The sequence below is a fragment of the Rhyacophila brunnea genome, unplaced genomic scaffold, assembly GCF_057557595.1.
Source record: "Rhyacophila brunnea isolate RB1 unplaced genomic scaffold, BYU_Rbru_1.0 scaffold_20, whole genome shotgun sequence".
Classification (NCBI taxonomy): Eukaryota; Metazoa; Arthropoda; class Insecta; order Trichoptera; family Rhyacophilidae; genus Rhyacophila; species Rhyacophila brunnea.
The window spans coordinates 6,579,498-6,605,399 of record NW_028232860.1 but is presented as its reverse complement, the minus strand read 5'-3'; the positions used below and the strand labels follow the sequence as shown (position 1 = coordinate 6,605,399).

The 25,902-nt window shown below is 34.8% G+C and overlaps 1 protein-coding gene across 4 annotated transcripts in view; it reads right to left on the bottom strand.

Annotated features, from left to right (window-relative positions):
* The window catches only part of LOC147071122 (integrin alpha-PS3-like), a 58,279-nt gene extending 32,914 nt beyond the window's left edge, over positions 1 to 25,365 (bottom strand). For 2 of the 4 annotated variants that reach the window (XM_085947847.1, XM_085947845.1), the window contains exons 1-5: positions 25,309 to 25,365; positions 23,043 to 23,442; positions 13,507 to 13,628; positions 7,213 to 7,304; positions 2,376 to 2,499 (exon numbers count right to left, since the gene is read on the bottom strand). In XM_085947847.1, coding sequence (XP_085803973.1) covers positions 2,376 to 2,499; positions 7,213 to 7,304; positions 13,507 to 13,628; positions 23,043 to 23,233 — 529 coding nt within the window. In that variant the 5' untranslated portion in view covers positions 23,234 to 23,442; positions 25,309 to 25,365. The remainder of the gene's footprint in view (positions 1 to 2,375; positions 2,500 to 7,212; positions 7,305 to 13,506; positions 13,629 to 23,042; positions 23,443 to 25,308) is intronic. The other 2 variants (XM_085947846.1, XM_085947848.1) reach the window with 2 other exon arrangements.
* Positions 25,366 to 25,902: the final 537 nt, after the last annotated feature.

The window sequence follows — 25,902 nt, the reverse complement described above, 5'->3', positions numbered from 1 at the left end:
AATATTTTGCGGACCGGTATTAGCCACAAATAATAAACAACATTATAGTTATAATTTTATTTATTAAATCTGATGTTTTAAAATTACAACTTTTGGTTAGTGTCACATCTGTTGCTGCTTTTTTGTAAGCAAATTTGATAGACGTGGTTGCAGCATTGTTTCTGAGAGACGAAGCGCTGCATTACCAGCCATTCGATTTCTCAGTTTGGTTTTTATTACTGACATAGATGAAAAATTCTTTTCACATAAATGAAAAGTCGAAAAAATTACCAATAATCTGATCTATATAATTCAGAGATGGATATTCTTTATCAATGGCTATCCAACATTGAGGCAATGATTGCATTTTATGTCTGGACACCAGAGTGACATCAGAAGATAGCTCGATCAGCTTTTCTTTATCACGACGATCAAGTGTGCATGATTTAATATCTTCTAAAAAGAGATTATTAATCCACAGATTACAGGTCCGTCTTTACGTAAATCTTAATGTTCAGAGATATATTTAAGCTAACGGTTTTAAATGTTGGCTTATGATGTTGTATATGACTTTCTGGTTAATATCAGCAGCATTCAAAAATTCTCCCAGCATTTCATCTAGTGCAAATTCCCCGAATCGTGCAGCGATATAGTCAGTTGATAGTATGGTGAAAGCTTTCGCAGACCGGCACCGGTCCGCGGACCACCGGTTGAAGAAAACTGGTTTAGGGGGTCTCGTAAATGTTGTATCGGGAATATATGGCCGCATATTAAAGACCGCCCAACCTCTTTGGGTCTATAGTACAGACATAAAATTCATGTCTAAATAAAACACGGCTCTTGTCGGTTTACACTTTACAGGAAGCCAGCAGCAAACAAATATTGAAAATAGCCGATATACTGGATAATTTATTAGGTTAGGTTAGGTTTTCATTCTTGAATTTATGAATTTTTCCAAAATCAGTAATGAAAATTGAATTAATGTTCATATTGAATCTAATAAAATTGGTGACCGTATAGTATTCGGTCATCTCTTTCCTATAAGAAAGCTCACGGTGAACTGTGCCACGGTGAAATGTTTTACGTACAATTTACATGTAACCGCGATAAACACCTGGCCTGCAGGTATAACTAACGGTGTTCACTTACGAATTATATAATTATTGTATGCGCCAGATAGTTGCCACAATTATTTATGAGTACCACCGGTCTGCATGTCGTAGAATACCGAGAGGAGTAGGGCCAACCCATTCATAGCCTGTTCGACAGCTAAATCATCTGAGTCACGATCCTCAATCATGGGGTCCTGACGAGGAATAAGAAAAGTAGTTTTCCATCTACTTAAATATTTTGTATTTTTCGGTTTCTGGGGGGAAAATACAATCCAAGCCGAATCCATAATTTGATTAATAACAAACGACCATTGCTATGTATCGATTTTTTGTATGATTATTGATACTGATTCACGTATAATAAATTTTTTGTTACATAAGCTGCCCTGCTAAGTAAAAATACAGTGTTTTGGTTGAACTTGAAAACACCTCAGATATTACTCACAAGAAAAAATTACATTCGAAAGTAATACGACGCCTGTAGGAAGTTGAACCCGTATATCCATCCACTGGTATCGTGCCAATATGCTTTAACCAACAAGGTACTACAGGCCTCCTACTTAATTACGATAATTTAAACTAGTAGATCCTACATGAAATGCTTATCAAATTGCGTTATGTATGTTAATATATTATGGAATGTTCGTTGAATAAAAGAAATGGTTTATTAAAAAAACTCGGCGCTTTACACCTCGCGGGGGCCTCTCCCCCCTGGGCCCCTCAGATTTTCCGCCTCACCTGGCCCCTTCAGATGATGGTTACTTAAACCCTGACTGCTAAAATTATTAAACATGGAACATGCTTTGTCTACTGATTTTCTGAATGCTGGTTGTCCAAATTCGAAAGAAAACGTAAAATGGTTTTATTTTATTTTTGCTCCACATAATTGTTAGAAGTAATGGTCATGGGTTTATGATAGCTGAAATAATTTTTTGAATCAATTCTGTCGAAGGAATTGAGGTTGCAGGGCGCGGATCACACGTCCTTACCGAAGCACCGTTCGCGGCCGACTGAATTCTAAAGCCATTAGCCCGCGCTACTTACGTAACTTGATTTTTTCGTATTCGTTACCGCTGTGTGCCTGCGCGATGTTTTTATCGAATATGAACGTATCCGCTCGGGTGGTCAAAACAAAAGCACGTTCCATGCTTATTGGATTTTTACTTAGCGAGGCAGTAATGGGGAAGTGATAAATTAAGCGGCCCTCGTAGACCAATGCATAAAGCAGTCATTTCCAACCGGGTTCCATGTAAAAAATCTAGGTCTTTTAACGTTTATATTTACCTAACAACGGCACGTGCTTGTTCCACAGGCTATCCAGAGGGAGAGAAGCTTGTGACGTGTGACAAGCCCCCGTCATCCCCCAATCGGTCGGCCGCATCTGATTCGACCACCGTGGTGCGCACACCTGTGAATAATAAACTAATTTTTATGAAATAAGTCGAACGACGTTATGTATTAATGTGTAATTGTATGTAATGTGTAGTGTAGTATATAATTATGTATTATTTGTACCTAATCAATGGTTGAGCCAAATTGTGGTCGCATTCATCCTTAGTCCCCCCCTACTCAAATGCCCTTATTTAGTGTTTATTTTTTTAGTTATTATTTATTTAGTCTCACAAGACCAGACTTAGCAATTGCGGGTCAAATACGCATGTAATTATGAACATCATTCAGTTACTACCAGACAGCCGACGGGTCTAGCGCTCTATCTCATATGATAGGAGCGACGCCACGTAAACTATAGAGTGACCCAAATAGACCTAATCTGTTCGAGCTTCGTGGCACTAAGCCTGATACGGTTAAGTGAACGTCGCGTCTTCATCATTCATACGACACATCATCATCATTCATATAATATCATAATATATTATCATCAATCAAAAGTGCACCGTCAGTTTACCAGTGTAAGTGCGTGGACACCGAACTAGCTACAGTGTGCGCCAGCCATCACCACATCCAAGGTCAGTGCCTGGTATTCGTGTGTACATCATCACCCCCCGCCCCTATTTCCGGAATCCGCCATCTAGCATCACCTTAAAATTTACAGTCCACTTGTGAAAAGCGCCACCAATCAATTATAATGTTCTAGTAGGCTATAATTTCCACAATAAATAACAATCTAGCGCCTTACACGTGCATGGATTTACTGACACCAATAATGTGTATTTTAATCTATCAAGATAATAACTGTTTACACGTAAAATGCGGACTGTCTCACCAATCTCACTCTTCAAGAGTAATCTAGACGTGATGTTATTATTGTTTGGTACTATTTGACAGGTCGTGAAAATTGGTGAACCTCAAAATGAGTCTCTGCACGGTGTAGTTCGTTTTTTCCGGCAGATTCGCCACTATTGTTCCACTGCGCAGGGCAAATATCGAACAAATCTCAACTGTCGCGTGAAAAATCAGAAGCCTCCGAACTTTTTGATTCATGTATGCTATCTTGCAATTACAGTGATATTTTTCAAACTGTGGAGCCATTTGTTTACCCTTGTTCCCGTATAATAAACACAAATAATGCACACGATGAAATAAATCGCCAACAGGTGACATTTTGGTCTCCAGAGCGAACAGGTTCTCTGAAAGAAAATCAACACCTCTCTATGAACTCTCTTGCGTCCAGTATTAATTATTAACGTATGGATCATAATCAGGGACGGCTCTACCTTCAGGGTTCGTAGGGACCATCCCCACATAGTTATCATGTCAAAAATAAACGTCCGATATTTTTATCATTGTCTACCTTGTAATATACCTACTTAATTACATGATTAAATAAACTATTTAATTTATTTTATCCATTTAAATTCCGCCATAATTCTATAGATATATTTATTATTATTATTACACAAATAAACAATGGAATGATTATAAATTATTTCATAATATAATAATGATTACGCGGTATTAAAATAATTAATTTAATTAAATAAGCCTTATTTCACGGTGACCCATATGTACAAATTAAGAAAGCTTTGCCGTTTATTTTTGCTGACCGGGGTTCACTCAGTCCCATCCCGTCGCCGCGGTTCAAACTGCGTATTTATATATACATAATATATAAATACAAAGGATGTGAATGCATTAGCGTTAGTATACGCGTACTAGAAAGCGAATCAAATTACCCCTAAGTGAGTAAAATGTTGGCTGTATGTCGTTGTTCAAAGCTGATAATGGTAAGCCTATAATAATTATTATTATTAAGTGATTAAGTTAATATTTTTAAGCACGCTTTTTAGATGTGATTGATAGTGCAGGATCCCAAAGACTTTTCGTATACATAATATGCGGAACGCATTCTGACAATTGGAATAGGTTTTTGGGGTCACAAAGATGTCGATGTTGCCAGGCGATATTAGTGGTCAATTTTTTTTATTGAGGTTTTAATTTTTTTTCTTATAATCCACCAAAAAATGTTCTGAGTTCTTCAATAAAACCAAGACCGAATCAGGGATTGATTGAAAATGCAATAATTGTACCATGCCATCGGCATGGTCGTAGACCGGTTCGTCCCATTTGAAAAAATAAAAATAGCGGGTAGTGCAATGTGTTCAAAATTATCGATTCTTAGGATCCTCCTTGGCTTAAATTATTTTATTAAGTAATATTTTTGTATAGAATCACCCAGATTGGTTTCTTTACCATATATATGCATATGATATTAGTTTTAGTATAATGGTCAATCCAGAAACAGTGTAGGTTGCACATATAGGTATGTGAATAAATGAAATAACGACAACCACTAACCACACTAATTACACATTTATTAAAAAAAAAAAAAACAAGTCAAGTGCTCAAACTGCTTTAAGTATCATGATCACATTTTTTACAAACACTACTTACAGATTTGCACAATGATAAATATATGTCAAAGCCGATTTCGTATAACTACATGATAATGTACGGCAATTAGAATTACATTTGCATGGTTTAACTAAATAATTTGGTAGAGGTTCATTCCTCATTTGTCTTGGATACAAATTATTTTCTCGTAACTCATAGCCAAGTTGTAGGAAATCAATAGGCTCAAATAGTAGATCAGATGAGCTTTTCCATAAATAAACTTATGCTGAAGCCTTTAAACAGTGTAAATACAATGAATCATATGTTCATATCACTCTTGACAAATTTAAACTAAATCCAATAGTTTGGGAAATAAATTTATATCGAAGTTCATCCGCTGTTGTTTTTTGTTTACATAATAAGTAAGGGAAAACTTTTTCCAGGTCTTGAAACTAGTGTGGTCTCCAACAATATATTACCTAAAGCTGAAAGTGCATCCTGAAGCTGAAAGTGAAAAGTTTGTTTTTTGTACCTATGCGACGAGTGGTGTCGCAACAAGTTAAAGAATGTAATTCTGGAAAAATATTACAAATATTTTCGCCAAGAGATTTAGCTGCAAAATGGCATCCTAAAACACGAGATTTCTTCTGAGATCCCTCAAACCATAATCCACGGCAACCAATCGTTTCAAGTTTATTCCAGAAATAAATGCCTAAGATTAAAACATCTGTATCGGGACTGTGATAATCTCCAATTTTTGCATTTTTACAGCATGAAATATATGACAGAATATTCTGGAATCTGGAGTCTGCTTCTAAATGATTTTGATTTTAAATCAACGGCGTCAGTGGAAATTCATCCCTGCAATTTAAACCATTGTGTGGGGTCGTCAAATTCACCACAAATGTACAGCTCACTTTCTTCGTTGATTTTTGCAAATGTAGGAGCATTTTTTCAAATAAATTCAACAAGCTGTAATTTATTTTGAGGGCTCACAAAAGAATCTTTGCAATTAATCCACCACATCTAAGGAACAATCTCCAAGGCTTACATATTATTAAGAATTTAAATATAACTATTTACATTGTTTAAGGGCTTCAGCACAAGTTTATTTATGGAAAAACTCATCTGATCCACTATTTGAGCCTGTTGATTTCCTACAAGTTGGCTATGAGTTACGAGAAAATAATTTGTATCCAAGGCAAATGACGAAAGAACCTCTACCAAATTATTTAGTTAAACCATGCAAATGTAATTCTAACTGCCGTACATTATCATGTAGTTATACGAAATCGGTTTTGACATATATATCATTGTGCAAATCTGTAAGTAGTGTTTGTAAAAAATGTGATCATGATACTTAAAGCAGTTTGAACACTTGACTTGTTTTATTTTTTATTTTAATAAATGTGTAATTAATGTGGTTAGTGGTTATCGTTATTTAATTTATTCACCTACCTATATATGCAACCTACACTGTTTCTGGACTGACCATTATACTAAAACTAATGTCATATGCATATATATGGTAAAGAAACCAATCTGGGTGATTCTATACAAAAATATTACTTAATAAAATAATTTAAGCCAAGAAGGATCCTCAGAATCGATAATTTTGAACACATTGCACTACCCGCTATTTTTATTTTTTCAAATGGGACGAACCGGTCTACGACCATGCCGATGGCATGGTACAATTATTGCATTTTCAATCAATCCCTGATTCGGTCTTGGTTTTATTGAAGAACTCAGAACAATTGTTGGTGGATTATAAGAAAAAAATTAAAACCTCAATAAAAAAAAATTACCACTAATATCGCCTGGCAACATCGACATTATATATCTTTGTGACCCCAAAAACCTATTCCAATTGTCAGAATGCGTTCCGCATATTATGTATACGAAAAGTCTATCGGATCCTGCACTATGAGTAAAGACTCAGATAATCATAATATTTATTCTGAAAAATTATTCATTTCCTCATTAATAAATTTATATTATTATAAGTAGCTTGGGACATAATGTATAATATGAGAAGGTAGGTAGGTATGTATATTTAATAATATTGATGACTAAACCTCGCTACCTAGAAAGTCGTCGAGCCGCCACTGATCATAATGATCGGTACGCAGTTTACAGGATGAGAGAAAGCTGGATATTATCTTTGACAGGATAGTCTTGAGAAGAATATTTAGGGCTGTTGAAGAAAATTATGTTTGGAGATCGAAATACAAATGAAATACCTGCATATTATTGTAAAATTATACTATTTTATTATGATGTTGATAAGAAAGAAGAAGTAGATCGATGGTAAAGAGTTCAGCCTTACCGCCACCATGTCACCTTTTTGGTGAACAGCCTGACTGCCACCTAACCAGCCCCCATCCTTCCTATCGCGGTAATCTTCGGCATCTTCATTTCCTGCAAAACAAAAAAAAAATATCTAGAACTTAGTATCATAATATTACTTATAAATGTATATAGCAATTTTACTAGTTTGCAATGACAAATCGATAGAACTGAAGGACAGATACTGTGTAGCCAACTGTTAAAAATATATGCCAGGCGATGATGTTGAATAAAATAGAGTTTAAAGCGCGAATCAAATTGAGGTGCATGTCGCCTACTGTCACGCTGTCGCGGCGACAAATTTAGTATATAGTTTCGTCATTTTGCAGAATATTTTGAACGATCACCATCTCTGTAAATTCACCGAAGAATGACAATGATGAAGAGTGCCAACTATAATGTATTAGTAATTTGAATTATTATTAATTATTCAAGCTAATTTCAATTTTATTTAACAGTTTCTAAATGTGCGTGCGTTAAAATTACTTGCGACATGACATCTATAGATAATATTTTGAATAGAACTCAACCTGCAGACCAGAGATAATAGACAACATTCTTATAGAAAATACATAGTACCAATCGCTAAAAACAAATAAACGCGATAAACGTAGAAGATGATAAAAACGTATATTAAGTCATGCAGGTGTCGATGCAGTGCAGTGCAGTTCAACGTGATGTGACCTCATTGTTGTTCTTGTGATTTCGGCAGATTTTAACAACTGACATTGTTAGTTTAAAGGTTAAAAATTAGCTATGGGATGGTAGCATCAGTCTGATAACATTTTAAACACCAAGAAAAACGACATTACACACCTTTTCCCCGTAGCGGCTGCATACTGTGACGTCACGTGATAGTCAGCGACATGCACCATAATATAATTCGCGCTTTATTGTCGTGTGTTATGGAATGGCGGGATTAACTTCATATAAGCACCTTATATACTTTGACAGGGTTTATTAGAAGATAATCTTATACAATATAATAGATTAGGTTTTAGACAATAACTAGTGAACAGTTTGATTTGATACAGTGATTGAATGCAGTTCTTTAAGGTTGAGTTAAAACTGAATTGAAAACCTATTTTGATTCTATATAAAACAAATAAGTACTATTAATATTACGCATGGCATTCTCAGACATTTCGTTTGATAAGAAAAGTGGATACCTATAAAACAATATCCAATGGACAGAAGTTTCAAATAATGATCGATAAAGATGCATTGTATTTCACACACTTAGATTTAAAAATGGTGCGAAAAGGCAAATATTTATCAAATGCATATCCAGATATTCACGATGCTGCTTATTAATAAAAAAAAATTATTGTACTTGATAGAAATACTGAATAAATACTATAGAATACAGAAATGTCATTTTGACATTTCATATTGATTTCCATAATAACGCACGTATATATTAATAATTTAGCTGCTAGGATCCACTTAGCAACCAATAATAGTGAGTAGTAAATATTACTTTTAACCAAAGAAATTGGACTCCTTCTCTTCAATCTCTTTGCTTTTAACGAATTTTTTCCGAAACATACAAAACAGAATTAACAGAAAATGAATTCAATTCTGCTTAAATATGGCCAAAAGTATTAAAAGAATGCATTGTCGGCGTGTTCTGATATATTCTAAAAGTTTCAAATGTCTAGCTAGTCGGTAAGTTAGTTAAAAAATTTGTACTGCACAAGAAAAAATCTGTACCGGACAAACAAGAATACGAGCTAATAAAAACGTGGTAAAAATACAAGGAAATGGTTAAAAATACTGAAACATGAACCCTTTTCCGTAAAGAGGAAATAACTGAACTTGACGTTGTCCAGAAAAAAAGTTTTTGACACTCATTTCGACGGAATTTAAAAAAATTATATCTCTCAGTAAAAGAGTCTCTACTTACAGACGTTCCAATAAACCTATCAATAAAACAGCAACAATAACGACTGTTATATCCCCGCACTTTTGATCCTATCTTTGTATTCCTATCAAGTATTAATACATAGAACTGTCTTGAATGATTCAACAGAAAATTATTTAAAAACGTGGTATATAAAAAGTTATTTTTATCTTGTAATTATTTCAACCTTCCAATACTTATCGCAAATTTCCAATACTTATCGCAAATGACACAACTCCGTGCTTTATATAAATTCCCTTTATATATAAACAGGAAGCTAAAATAGTGTATTAATAAATTCATAGTGCAGCTTATTTGTAATTTGTGTGTTTTTGGAATTGTTGAATTCCGCTCGATGGTTAAATTATTAAGTTTTTTCTACTTCCTGAACAATGTGCCCAAATGGAGTTAGCTGGTTTGCAGATTATGCAGTCGAAATTTAGCCCGGTCGCTTATATAGAAAATCGTGTGTACTTGGATATGGTCATAATTCAAAATGCTGACAATGTTGCAATTCTCTTCTACGCGTACAGTCGAAACCATGGTGAGATAGTTACGTTACGTGACTAGCTGGAACGAATGAAAAAGCAGCATCTGCATATGAGTGGTTCAGAAGCCAAGTGAACCATTCTGGTTAGTTTTGAGTAAACTAGGTTCAAACATAACGTTTGAGTATTTCTAATTCTTCTTTGAGTGTTATGTTGAGTACATTATTAAGAGCATTTATTTGCGCCCTATGTCGAGTGAAATTTGTTACATGCGACCAATAACATTATTGATAGACAACGCAAGTAAATTCGCGCATAGCGATATTCGCACATGTATAGGTAGACGTCACGCAATTTCCATTATGCGATATCACGCATCGGGAATTTATAGCAATATCACCTTTATTGTAATGGCGTTAGAACAGTATTTCTAGTGTCAATGTTAATTTGAGCGAACCCGTTCGAACCGAACCATTCGGCAGACCCGACAAAAAGCATCGGGAATTTATAGCAATATCACCTTTATTGTAATGGCGTTAAAACAGATTATGCCATTCGGCAGACCCGACAAAAAAGTGTCATTATTTTTCTAGATGCTTCGTCCATATTAATGTTATTGCATGCGACAAACAAAAATATTCCACCGACGCTATGTGCTATATTAAGTTACATGTGTTTTCTGAATAATAATAAAATTGCATCGAAAAAATCAACGCTTTGCAGTCGAGACAAGTTTAAGACCGGGCTTAACGCAATAAACCAGATGTTTTATGAAATCACAAGATTTGGCTAGAAAACTGCAACAATGGCAAGCTCAGCAAGCTGGTTCGATGTACTTGGGTATTTCTTCCCTTTCAACAGATATACGAGGACACTTCTTCTGGATGTTGTGATTAGGATTCTGCGATTCGACAGTAATAAGCATGGGTGGTTGACATGACCCGGCTCACGGCTAGCTCAATAATGCTACCGGGCCGTCACTGAGGAGACTAGTGATGAACTAGGAGAGGTGGATCTCCTTTGTAGTATCACAACTTTTGAATTCCCAAATAAAACTCTCAGCTGGTGTGGTGCCGAATTTATTCGGGTTCTAGAGTTCACGGTTTCACAATAAAGTTAACTGTCATTGTTCCCGTAATTAAATCTCATTAAAGTATCAGTAAACTATTTATTTGTTCACTATAGGATCTCTGTGAAATCTTTCACAAATTCCCAAAAGTCACACCTAACTCGGAGAATGTATACGCAAATATTCTTTGAATATTTTTATTTCACGAAATATTTTCCCGTAAGAAAATATAAATTATTCTTTAGTCACATAGTATTGGGTTTATAAAAAGAATAGAATTTATTTTATTGTTGTTTATAAAGTTTATTTATGTTCACAGTATGTTTACAAATATTTATTTGTGTTTACAAACTTGTTTACAAAAGGTTTGCTTAATGTTTACAAATTTATTTACTAAAATTTGTTTTTATGTTTACAAATTTATCTACTAAAATTTGTTGCTTAATTATATTTACTTAATAAAGTTTCAAAAATTTATTTTATAATCCCGAAAAGATTTGTAAAATTTATTATTACAAACTGAGTTTATTAATTTGTTTTTATAAAACAAATCCGATCGCGTAATTTATCCCGATTACATCACCTCGTATGATGAGTAATGAAAAATAAAATTACTCCGCGAGCGCGTTACTATCGACAGATACGTGGTATTCGAGCTACGTTTTAGCGGCCGACGTCACTACCGACAGATACGTGTTATTCGCGCTACGTTTTGCCCGCCGAAGGGGACTTACTGGTACGTATGAATCGCGAATGTACTGAGAACCATGTCTCACAACTTAGCAGTAAGGACTGCTGCTTGTTGGAGATCGCTGGTGAAGAGTGTGGAAACTAATGAATTTTACGGAAAAAGGATGTCACCTTTTATACCCTCTGGATAGAGGTTTAACAGGAAACAGTCCGTAAGGGATAGCAGATGTATATCTTTCTCTCACGGGATAAATTTACGTATATCTCCCGTTCCTGGCGACTTTCTAATAGAGATATCTTCTAATTAAATCGGGTTAAATTTACTCTACTTTATTTCCGCAAAATTAAGACTTAATAGGGGTGTTTTAAGCACCCTCTAGAACATGTCCTTTAAATACGCAGTTACGGTGACGTAAGCAAAATAGTTGATTTTATATGATTTTTCGTGTTCGAACGAAGGGGAAAGTTTCTAGCTTTCCAACGAGGTATCGGAATAGGTATTCGGGTACTAAATAAGGGAATGGCAGTCTTTAAATTTAAAATGTCAAAACGAAAGGTTGACACCCACGTACCAGTCCTTTCCACCACTCTTGGCCTTTTTAGGCCAATAGAATTTTACTAAGTTTTAATAAAACTGTTTATTCCCGCAGAAAACGTTTCATTCGATATTTACCTTCCGGACGAATATTATTACGTAGAAACTCTATAATATTATACTTAACATTTCAACTTAAATATATAAATGCTTAATCCTAACAAGATGTTAATTACGAGCGACTACAAATTTATTTAATCTTTAATAGTGGCTTTTCCATAGTAATATGAACGTAACCTTGAATCTATTTTTGTCCCGCGACTTGACTCAGCTGGTCGGTACTTTTGACTGAAATAGATCTGCCTTAAAGTTCAAGGTTATGTGATAATTCGTATTTTTAGTTGTGTTTTTTGATTCTTTTATTACTTAGGAGGCGATTGAGTTTTATTACTGTTTATGGGTAGAAACCCATCTATACCAGAATCTCAAGTTTTTCCAATTGTTACTTTTATAATATTTATAATAGTCAGCGAGTTATAGCATTTACAAAATCTATAATTATAATTACGCGCCTATAGATATAGGTACGCGTTTACAATATTTTTATAACGATAGTTATCTTCTATCTGTGGGTCTATTCTATACTTATCGAACACTAAATTGATAAATAGTATCAAACTTAGGGTAGGTTTGTATCAAAATATTAGCACTTATTGTAACAATTACACCAAACCGGTTTTTATTGTTGCAATAAGTGCGATATTTTAACAGCAGCAAGATAGGTGCTGTTAAAATATAGCATTTATTGCAACAATAAAAACCGGCTACGTGTAATTGTTACAATAAGTGCTAATATTTGGATACAAACCTACCCTAAGTTTGATAATATTTTTCACTTTATCACTTTAGCGGTCGATAAGCATAGAATAGACCCACTGGTATCGATAAAATTAGTATCAAAATTCTTTATTCATAATTATACAGTATATAAATTTATAAATATTCAATTTTCTTTTTAAATTTTCATACACTTCCATTATTGTTATAAAAGTTATTGAAGCATGTACTTGCTAAATTTTACGTAAACAATCTCTCCCATAACTTATTTTCTAAGTTTAATGGAGATTTCCCGGAAATTATTTCCAAATTAGATCGCGCCCAATCTACGCGACGTGTCATTTCGAGGCCTGTGGTCACAGCGTTCCAATTACACTTGAGCAGTCTCGATTCTCCGAGGCGAAATTTTTTACGTAAAATTTTTATTACATTTACAAAGAAAAGGTTAACAACATACATTTTACTTCCTATTACTAAACGATTACGCTACTGGTTACCTGTTCATGGTCTCTTTCGACCATTTCTTCCCTGCTTCTTCCATAGTTTAGAACCATGGGACTTATATATCCTGTCTGAACCGTGTCGTGAGGTTGTCGCAAGGCTATTGAGAAGTAGAATTGACTACAAGGCTAGATTTGTATAGTTATGTCGTTAAACCATACTCTGCCACAAACACTAACTGAAGGTCGGCGTTTCTGCTCGTGTCATGGTGTTGGTGAAGGTAACAGAATTATTAATAATTTATTACAAACCTGATGGATCAATTGGTACGTAAAGGCAAGGTCCATTGGGTAGCTGACATCGATATACAACGCCTGGTTCGATTATAGTTGGTTGCTCACTATAATTAGCTCGCGGGGCCCCCACCTGTAACCTAAAATGCAATACAGATCTCATAACCAACTCTAAACCGATTGGAAAAATCTTAAGTCTAGCCCAAACTAATACATGGCCCCCGCAAGGGGGGCTGACAGGGCTCTAGCCTGGGGGCCCGGGCTCAGGAAGGGCCCGGTGTGGCGAGTCGACCCTATAAATGAGATAAATACAGATCACAAATTTACTCTAATAATAAAAAAGTCACCTGCGGCGCTATTTTACTTCAATGGTATTAACAAGTTTAAATATTTGATTGTACTATTCAATTTTTAACTGTGTGGCGAAACTCCACAGCTCCATATTTCGAATGGATGTACATAAAAAAATATAAAAAATCGCTAAAAATACACCATAATTTTACCGCGTAGGCATTTTGGAAAACGCTACTGCAGCGCGTCACACTGCCTTTAACCTTAGCGATAAGTAGGGGGTCCGCCAACCATCCTAGCCTGGGGACCCGCTTCAGGATGTGGGGGCCACGGACCAATATATATTATAATATATACATGGCCCACACGAGGGGGGGGTGACAGGGCTCTAGTCTGGGGTCCGGGCTTAGGGGGGCCCGGCGTGGCAGGTCGACCAGTTAAGTGAGATAAACACATACCACAAATTTGTTCTAATACTAAAAAGAGTCGCCTGCGGTACTATTTTACGAGTAGGATTTTATATTATTTTGTAATTCCTGACTAATAAAAATAACAATTTATCCAATATGGCGAAGGGTCGCATGTTACTTGGCTATCACAAAATGATCTGTGATTCATAATATGATACCGAGAGCCGAGAATGCAAGTGGATTTATATAAAAATAGCTAGAAATACATGGAATACCCTTTATTTTACACGGAACCCTGAAGTTCCGCGTGATACCATCTGGGGAAAACTACTGTAGAACATTGCACTGCCCCTAACCTTAGTGATACGTTGAGGGGGGGTCCAAACATCGTGGCCTAGGAGCCCGCTTCAGGGTGTGGGGGCCATGTATATATATTGACCATGTCTGATCCTAATAAGATCATATAGGCCTCCATGGAGTGATTGTTTGCTTTTTTTACGAGAAATGGTTGTTAGCCACTTGATGAACTTATTAGGCTAATACTCCGACTCCAAACCAAACTTGAAAAACAATATGTGTATTTGTCAGACCCAGAATTTCAACATGGGACCCACGATATGTAAGTCGACGCGTAACACGCTCGGCTACTATGGGTGTACAATATATATATGTCCGCACACAAATTATACATTGGTTTGTAAACCTTTGCCGCTACACAAATGTAGATGGTTGCATCTGAATGCACGTCCACATCGGAAAATATTGCTGTCAAATTAAAGACAGTTTTGACAATTCATGTCGTAAAAAATCCTCGTTAAATCAAAATTACATTCCACGCGTCGCTGCTATCAATAAAACTACTGTAAAAGTTCCCCCCCGAATATGGTCAGTGGTCACCACAGAATAAATAAATAATGTAGAAATGCGACAACCAATCGCCATAATCGAAGACTTTGGCATTTGACTTATGATGAAGGCAGCGAAATTATCAGGTTGGAAAGATCTTCATCCAGCAGTGGATTGATCTAGGACTTACGATAAATTGCAGCATATCTTTAAAATATTTTAAAATAAATTATTTCACACTTTTGCGAGGATAGTTAATTTTTTTTGGATTGTTGCGGTAAAAATTATGTTTTATTTTTTTCTGTGAAGTACGATCAAAATGGATTAGTCAAATAGCTAATAGCTATTTCTCGTAAAGATATTTTAATAAAACTTCCATTCTGTGAGGCATAGTGGAAAAAATAATAATTTATTTTTAAATTAGAAATCATTTTGATAGTCAAGAATAGGTAGTATATTTTTTTTTATAATAATATGTATATACACAAGTAATTATCCTGATGTCTGTATCATTGCTAAAGCAACAGTTTTATTTCGTGATAAATACTAATAAACTGATAAAACACGTAATATATTAATTATCATAATATTATTATGTATCCACATCGCCCCTCTCTATAATACATATTTCCTAACTTATCCACCCTATAACACAGCAGTGTTACTATAAAACTCTTGACCATGAACTGAGAGTTACTAATTAATTTAATAATTATAACATTGATGATTCTAAAGACCAAATTGCCCTGGCAGATTCTCACGCCGATTGTCTGCCACGATCGTCCCGATTATGAAATGTCATTTTGGATCGTTCACTGGAGTCGTGGCTAAAATATAATAACTCATATTTTTTGCTCACAACGCAATCAAAGATCGGTGTCAGTTGGGTTGACGATTACCGCAATGTTCTCGGTAATCGTCGATATAACTGTCACCGGTCGTCGGTTAAGTTATACGCTAATATCATATTATAATATTATACATTATTATATTTTGACCATGCCTCTCGGAAACGATTCAAAATAACATTTCACGATCAGGGACAATCGGCGTAGACGATTGGCTCGACAGACGGCCTATCAAATTTGAGTGTAATCCAATGGTAATGCAACTCGAACCATTTAACACGTTCAATCTTAACTCAGCTCTATTCGGCGAGTTGTTTCACTTCGGATCGAATTCTCCTGAGTTCTTTCCCACTTATACAATGGACATTAAGATTTTAGAAATAAACAGTACTAACACTCAGGACTCGAAATGGACCGGAGCGCAGTTCCGGTTCATGAAATTCCCAATATTTTGACTGTTTGAGCTAGATAAGTAACATTACTAAAAATCTAACACTTTTTATAAAATATACATATAGGTACTTAATTGAATGCTATATTTCGAAAACGTTACAAGTCACCATTGTGTTTTAATCAAAATAATGAAAAAAATTCTATATAAAAATAAATAGTAAAAAGTTTCTATGTAAAATATATTATTTTTAAGCGTTAACAGTTGTCTTAAAAAAACTACAAAAAATACCTTACATTTTTGTATTTATGTAATGTGTATAAATATTTTTTCAACTTATGTCAATATTATGTTTACCAAATACAGCATTAACTTAGATAACTATGTTAACACTTTTGAAAAATTATCGAGCGCTCGGGTTCGCATAATTTTCCATTTCGAGCGCTGCTAACACTGAAAACACCTTTCATTGGATTACGTAAAAAATCAGAGGCCATTGCTAAGGATTTTTGTTGCCGAACACGTCATTATCATGTAGTTATTCGTTTATTTATTGATTAGAAATGTTATTAAAACATTATCTATAATTTTATTAATATTATTATTATATAATATACTCGTATTATAAACGTCACAATAGTAGATAATATTTACCTACATATTATATACAAATTAGTAATTTTGCGTTTAGGTCGATTTGTTTTAAGGAAAGTAGACGAGAATAATATAAACCGTTCACGGAAAATTGACCGCAGCCGATAACTAACTGACCGCAGAAAAAGAAGAATAAAATTACTTCATTGCGTTAAATCTGGGTACAGGTATTCTTTAACAATGTATTGTTCAGTTTAATCATTTATCAACAAATGTACAATTCTATAAATTTAATTTAACGTCATCATCATCATCATCAGCCGGGGTCAATCCACTGCTGGATGAAGGCCTCCCCAAGCTTTCTCCAACTCTCTCGGTCCTGTGTCGTTTGCTGCCACGTATTTCCGCCGAACTTTACCAGTTCGTCAATCCAGCGGCTTTTAGGGCGACCCTGTGGCCGTTTCGTACCCCTTGGGTACCACTGGATGACGGCATTTGTCCAGCGGCCGTCCTTTCGGCGAGCAATGTGTCCCGCCCATCTCCATTTCAGCTGTTTGGCAACGTCTATTACATCGCGTACTCTTGTCTGCTTCCTAACCCATTCGTTCCTTTTACGGTCCTTTCGCGTGATGCCCAACATGCACCTCACCATGCTTCGCTGTGTGACTCTTAGCCTTTGGACATCTCTCGTGTTGAGGGTCCACGTCTCGCAGCCATACGTGAGCACGGGTAGCAGACATTGGTTGAACACCTTACGCTTAAGACATAATGGTAGGTCACTATTGAAGATAATATTCAGACGTCCGAAAGCACTCCATCCCAGCTTTGTTCTTCGAGCAATTTCATTAACGTAATCAATATTAAATATTTAAAAGCATCTAGTTTCAAAAGCCCCTAAAACGATTTTAAGTAGTTATGAGAAAAATGATTTTAGGTACTTAGGTAGTTTTGAGAAAAATTAAAAAAATAATATCTATTAAATCTGTGAACTTTATGTATTTATTTTTTAATTCGTTACATTCTAAAGAGTATTTTGGTTTTCCGTTTTAGGGGTATTTGAAAAGCACACTAAACAATTTTAGCGGGTTTTGAAATTTACCCTAATTTTTGATCACATTATGTATTGACGGTTTTTGGCGTTTTTTAAAGTTCAATCTTTGGCCATCATATAGGTAACAAAAATATCCATCTAAATTCTAAATACATATCTAACTCAAAAAAATTTAAAAATCGTTTTAGGGGCTTTTGAAATTAGGTGCTACTAAATGTTCTCATTATTTTCATGCAAGAAAACCATTTACTGCAATAATTGTTTGTTTGTATACTGTAGAGTGCATGAAAAGTCTTTTTGAGTAACGTTTTTGTATTTTATTATTACAGATGCAATGATAAAATTTGTACGTGTGCAGTTCGCCGTATCACACTTCACCATGAAATGTTGCATCGGAAATATATGGTCGTATATTAAAAACCGTCCAACCTCTTTGGGTCGTGCTGAGATAAAATGTATGTCTCAATAAAACACGGTTCTAGTCGGTTTACAGGAAGCCAACGGCAAATTTTTTTTGAAAATAGCCGATATACTGGATTATTTGTTAGGTTAGGTTCGGTTAGGTTAGTTTAGGCTATGTTGGGATAGGTTTTCATTCTTGAATTCGTGAATTTTGCCAAAATCAGCTATGAAAATTGAATTAATGTTCATATTGAATATTAAAAATAATATGAAAAAAAATTGGAGACCGTATATATACGTTCATCTCCTTCCGATAGAAATCTCACGGCGAACTGTGCCACGGTGAAATGTTTTACGTATAGTTTACACGTAACCGATAACCATACGTTGAAGCAACTTACTCCCCTTTTGTTCATCACGCAAAGCACATCAGTTCACTGTACGCAATGACATTATTAATGGACGACGCACTCAATACAGTAGCTAGCAAGTAAATTCGCGCATTCGCATGTATAGGTAGACGTCACGCAATTTCCATTATGTGATATCACGCATCGGGAATTTATAGCAATATGACCTTTATTGTAATGGCGTTAGAGCAGTGTTTCTAATGTCAATGTTCATTTGAGCGAACCCGTTCGAACCGAACCATTCGGCAGACCCAACAAAAAGTATCAGGAATTTATAGCAATATCACCTTTATTGTAATGGCGTTAGAACAGATTATGCCATTCGGCAGACCCGACAATAAAGTGAGTGTCATTTTCTTTTCCAGATGATTCGTCCATATTAATGTCATTGATATATATATATATATATATATAAGTTCGGTTAATGACAGTTTATGCAACTGTTTTTGTGACGAGTAGGTACTTCATATTAATTAATGTCATTGACTGTACGGCTCATACAATCGCTACGACGAAAGGGTGGGCAGGCGTTTGAGCGCAAATGGAGGTAATATAATGTAATATGATTCTATCTACATAGTTACAATGCAATATAGTTGCAAATACACATTTCTGTCTTTCGATTATTCCACTAACTTGTTTATTTAATTATTGGCTTGTTAATATGAATGTCAAAAATTTGTCGAAATTTCAATACTTTTGAATTTAAATTTGTCTTTTGTCTCTTTCAATTTTTTTATTGGATTAACCTTAAAAAAAGTAGGCTCTTTTGGAAAAAATCGTTCAATATTGATTTTAATAGACATGCAGGTAGGTACTCTTTAATCAACCGGTAGCTAAAAATTTGAATATTTTATTGTATAATAAGTATACTTTCATAATAATAATCAATATTTTGCAAGCAATTTGATAGGGTTTAGGTGTAGGACAATTCGGCGCCACCAACAGGACGCTACTGACTGGATGACTCCAATTGTATGAGGGACATCTGAACGCCGCACAGATTAATTAAATGCGAGAATGAATACACGTACGTGTTGACTTATACCAGAAAGTAGATAAGAAATATTCGAATTTAATTTAGTTCAGCCGAAGATAGTTTATTTGCTATATTAAAGGAAAAAAACATAAATAATATATTATTTTAATCAAAAGTTAGTTAAAATAAATTGCAAAATTGATGGAATATTGATTCGATTCGATAATTACGCAATACCTACCGGTGAAGTCAAGTGCAATATTGAAATGTGAAATTTGCACAAGACCGTCTTTGCAAAAACCAAAAACCAAATTATTTTAAATTAACTACGTACAGTAGTGAGGGGTGGAGGTAGGTTGTTAAGATTCGACATACATGATGCACACAAAACTTTGTCAGTCATACTTATTTGTTTTCATTGAATTAAGAATACAATTTTGCAGGTGGTGCTCTCTTCTCTTCCACGGCGCTACATCCCGGGGTGGGATTTGGCCTCCTCCACAACCGCTCTCCACTCACTCCGGCCTCTCGCCACACTTCTCCAGTTACCGGGTCTTCCTATATGAAGCCAGTCCACTTCTACGGCGTCAGCCCATCTACTTCTTGGACGGCCTTTGGGTCTCTTCCGTTGGGGTAGCCACTTCGTCATGATCCTTGGCGCTCTAACTTCAGGCATTCTCTCCACATGTCCCGCCCATCGTAGTCTTTGGGACTTACAGTATCTTATGATTGTTTGCTGTTCAATCAGCTCTTCCAACTCGTGGTTCATTTTTATTCTGTAGTTCCCATTTTCCAACGTGGGTCCAAAGATTTTGCGGAGTATTTTGCGCTCTATGACAGCTAATTTGTTTTCCTCGTTTTGAGTGTTGTGGTGCTGGGTAGTTTTTAAAATTCAATTAATAATAGTTTAGGTATACCATAGGGCAGGGGTGGCGAACATATGGCACGCGAGATGAATTTGCACGGCACGTGAACGAAAACCAATAAAAAATTTCAAAAAAGTTACAAATAAATATTATACTTACCTACATATAAAAAAATAATGACGACATAGCCATGCGCTTTTCCTTTGGTTTTTATTATTATTTTTACCAATCGACGCGCAGAACGCATTGTACAAAAAATAGCAGTTAAAAAAACGCAGCAAAAAATTGTGAAACCTGCGGCCCGCGGTGAAAATATTTTCCTAAAAAAAACGAGCCGACTGTTTGGCACGTCACACAGTCGAAAAATATTTTTTGGGAAATTTTCCCACGCGTATGTAAAACGTTCCCACGTTCGCCAACCCTGCTATAATAGGGCATAAGCGATCCCGTAAAAATAGTGCACACTTTTTCAGTAATACTTATTTCTTTTCTTTGATTTAAGAATACATAATTACAGATGGTTCTGCTTAGTTTTTAAAATTCATTAAGGTGACGCATCAGTGAAACGCCAAATAATTTCCAACTGTAGGCGCGACGAAATTTTGGACTCGCTGCCATTCACTGAGAGAATCTCGAGCCAGAAGCACGTCACTTTGCTGCGTGATGGCGACGGGTCAATTAATTCTAAAATCGTGTAAAGATGACTAAAAACGTTACCCATTTACTTTAAAAAGAAAACATGTCAATGAATATATTATTATTGTTACTAATCGAACAATAAACAGAACATAAAATGAACGTATGTTGGATTTATATGAAAAATAATATTTCGTTTGACAGATGTCATTTGCACCCGCGACCCGCAGTCCGCGCATCGCCTAGCAACGATCTTTTTAGACCGTGCCTCAACTAATGCATGGCCTTAAGCTCTGCGATACCAAACCATAATCGAAAAAAAAATGCTTCTATCCATAAAATCTCCAAAATTATATATGGTTTAATGGCAGACTTTTTGGATATTTTATAGACAAACGAATATTTTTTGACTATTATCTACTATTGCTTGGATTAGTCAGTGTTTAATTGAATTTAAAAAAAATAACAAACACTATCTACACATTTTAGTTTGTAGTCGTAGTTCAATGAAAAAAATACTTTTACTGACAAAGTTTATTGTGCATTATTTATGTCAGATCTTAACAGCCTACCTCCACTTTTTGCCACTGTTAGATACCTACTTTATATTAGACTCGTTTGTCTAATTGCTGGTTCAAGTATCTGGGGCCTTATGTTCTAACTTGTGACATTAAGTCACCCGACGACATGTCGTAATTGTGACGTGAGCCAATACACGGTCGAGGCAAGCCGCCCAACGCACACCGCTCAAACATGCTGAAACACCTATTTTGTGTATAGGGACAATGGATAGCGCCAGTGTTTGAGCAGCGTTAATTTCTCGAGTGCTATTATCACTCCGGTAGTACGGCACAATTATGTCATATGACGTCATGTCGACCGGGCGACTGGGACTCGCAAGTTCTAACATAAGGCCCCTGTAGCGTATTTATCAGGCAATTGTCTCCCTGTCTGCAGTGCTTCCCAAACTTTTTCATACCACGGCTCCCAAAATTTGAAAAAATAATCCCCCTACCTAAACCCAACTAAATAAGTTATTATAGTTATCAAACCTTTGTTTGGCATTAATTATTAGGTACTACATTTATATAAACAAAATAAAATTAAAAAAAAGACTAAACATGAAGCATACAAAAACAATTTTAATGCTGTGGTTGCATTTTTTTTATATAAAATCGTCACTGTTCTGGAAGAAGACACTAATTCGAAAAAATGACATATTGAGTTAGTTATAAGTACCAAAATGTTCCTTATTTTAAACTTTACCATCTGGAAACCTTCTTAATAAATAAACAGTATTTATTTTAAAGTCATCCTTTTTACGATTACTTAATAAACTCACATGATAGACCATTTCAAACATTTTAACAACTTCAAAAGTCAAATTACTCAAAACTGGTATTCTCCAGTTAGTGTGTTCTGCCAGAACAGAGACGAAATATTAATATGAGGTTAAATGCCATTACTAAGATTAAACATGGTACATATATCCTTATACCTGGATTCTACAATCATCTCAGGTGATTCGCATTCATATTACATAATCTTTTCGTCAATATAAGTATTTCAATAAAAAGTTGTGTTATGTGTTCTCATAAAAATATATTATATAAATAATTGTAAAACATATTCTTAAATAAATATTTAAAGTTCTGCTAAAACATTTCGCGGCCCCTAAGGTCTCCCAGGAGTTCGCGACTCATGAGTTTGGGTAGCACTGATCTATTGTTACCCTGGCATACACTTGGCGTCGTCCAGTCGGAGATAAATAGTCCCATTCCCGGTTGATATTATAATGTATATTAAAAATACAATTGATACTGCACTTACCATGTTGAATTAGAGCTTGAAAACAGCACCAAGGAATACCCAAAGTATGTTCTACGTTGAGGCGTTAGAGTCGATGAGGGATCAGCCTGAGGATCTTCGAAGACGATCGCAAAGTTGGTGTCAAGGATCTGACTGATGGCACCAATTATACACAACACTAGCACCACAAAGAGGCCAAACGTATGCTGCATTGTCGTTTCCGACCTATATGGTCGCCCACTCTTCAAAATGTTGCGTTTAACACTAAGCCTCAAACAACATTTGTACTCCACTTATGAAATTGTCATTAGTTTTATCAAATTTTATAAAAAATGCATTATGTTGATAAGAGATATGTGTCAGTGGGCTTTTAATGAATACGACAATACTTAATTGAAAAATATTTCATCCGAAGAAAATACTGAATAACAATAAATATGCGAATAACATTAAAATATCTATCTGAAAAACACAATTAATTATAAACCGTCATTTTCTATAACAATTAATATTGTTGTAGTGACTATGACTAGGCCAGCATGGTGGTCAAGGCGTGGTTAGATTTAGGCGCATCTATCGCATGACAGAAGAGGGTGAATACGAATGCGTATTTTCAGTTTACTTTAGAAGCAAATAAAAAAACTTTACGTTGAACCGAATATTTATTGTTATAATTAGTAAAAACCAGCGCTCGAAATGGACAATTTTACAAACCGGAGTGCTCGATAATTTTCCAAAAATATTAACATACTTATATTTTATGTAATAATTTGATGTATTATATAAAAATAAGCGAATTAAATTTTGGTTATGTATAATATACATGCCAAGTCCAGACAGTATTCAGGGAATAACAGTCTTATAATATGTAAGATTAGGGCATAATATTCTCGGCGCCGCAGACGAAAATCGAGGTTTACGTCACGTCATAAACATTATTTTTTTACCTATGATTTTAATAAGTTTCGTATAACCTTAAAGTAAATAATTATCATATTATATTTAAATAATTCACAAACCGGAATGCAAAATTTATTTTTTCCGCGAGATGGAGTGATAATCTCGGTGATTTCACGAACAGGAGCTAAGCTCCGGTCCGTTCCGGTCCATATCGGGCTCTGGTTTAAAGCTAACCTAATCATAATATGCCTGTCTTTTAAATTAAGATTAAAATAATCTATTTATATTTAAGAATGAAACAATCTTTATTAAACATACACAATTTACAAACACCTCAGAAACACATAAAAAATCTAATACAGCAATAATGTAATACAGTTTCGTGAATATTAGTTAATTACGTCATAAATAGGTAGGATGCAAATGACTAAATTGGTATGCTTTACTGGTTGAAATTCGAGGGTTCAAGACTCTCCCAGCACCATAATTTTTTCAAGAGTTTTTCTGATAGAGTATACGTAGTATAACTTTGCACTTTTTACTACACTGATACGCCTCTTTGCCTGATTACCTCGCATAAAATTAGATTAAATGATATTCACCTATATTAATGTATGCAGTAATAAATAAATAGACTGATAATGTACGTAAAAAATATTTTTAGAATATATTACAACATTTTCATCCTATAGCCGGAATGCAAAGTTATGAATATGTAATATAATAGAATGCTAAAGAGCATATACTCTACAATTATATGTACATACATAACTTGAAAACACCTCAGATATATACCTACTATAAAAATCACATTTGAAAAAAATACGATGCTCGAAGGGATTTGAACCCGTATATCTACTGGCATCGCGCCATTATGCTTTAACTATTTAAGCTACGAGCCTCCTACCGAATTGCGATAATTTAAACTAGTAGGTCCTACACGAAATGCTTATCAAATTGCGTTATTTATTTCGTTGAATAAAAAAAAAAAGGTTTATTTAATATACATGTTTCTGAGATGTTTCAATATTATGAGGGTATACGTTTTTTTAGATGGAATTAAGTATAGCAGATTCGAATACAAACTCTCTCCCCTCTTTGTGCGTGCCTGTCTTTCAATCAATAACTCAATTTTATATCACATTTTAATTAAAGGCATGATGAATAATTGTTATGTTAATGTTAGAAGGGCCTATAAAGTGTGGAGAAGTATGGAAAAACCTGCGCAATTGGTTTGAGGATCTGTCTTGGTGAGGTCAAATGCCCTAAAGATCAAGCGCCGTAAGGAAAAATAATCACCATACACAATGTGTACAAAACAATAAACAGAACCACTAATATTTAAAATACGATATTATTATGTGTGTACAAAATATAAAACTTTTACAATGGATATAAATTGTTGCTATTTGCACTTTCTCGCGTGATCGCCGTTATACTGATCATTTTATTTTTATAACAAAGTTCCAACTCAATAATAATAATTAATATATTTCCTTTAGATATGTACAGTCATTCATTATACATTTGATATTGTCGAGTACAGATATAACCACAATGAGCGAATGCTATTATTATCATATTTCAGTGTTTCTCAATTAAATTTATTCGGATAGGTAATCATTTTATATTTAATTTTATATATTCGGATATTCCAAATTATAACATAAAAAAATGCGCTGACGTTTCCCAAAGGGCGGTAATTCTACTAATATAGTATAATCATCAACATCATCAGTCTCCTTTACTTGAGGTTGTATGTATACTATCCGTGGCTTTATTCAACTGACTTTCTCTTAGATATGCTTTCATACTGCAGTCGGCAATTTAGAAGAGATCTTTATTTAGCTAAGTATTTTTTTCGACTTATACGAGGTATAAATTAAATGAGAACTCTGCTATTCTGGGCAGTGTTGACCTGTGTGTCCCTGATAATTAATTATCTTAGAAATAGAGAGCATCAGTTGTTTATTCTCCGGTG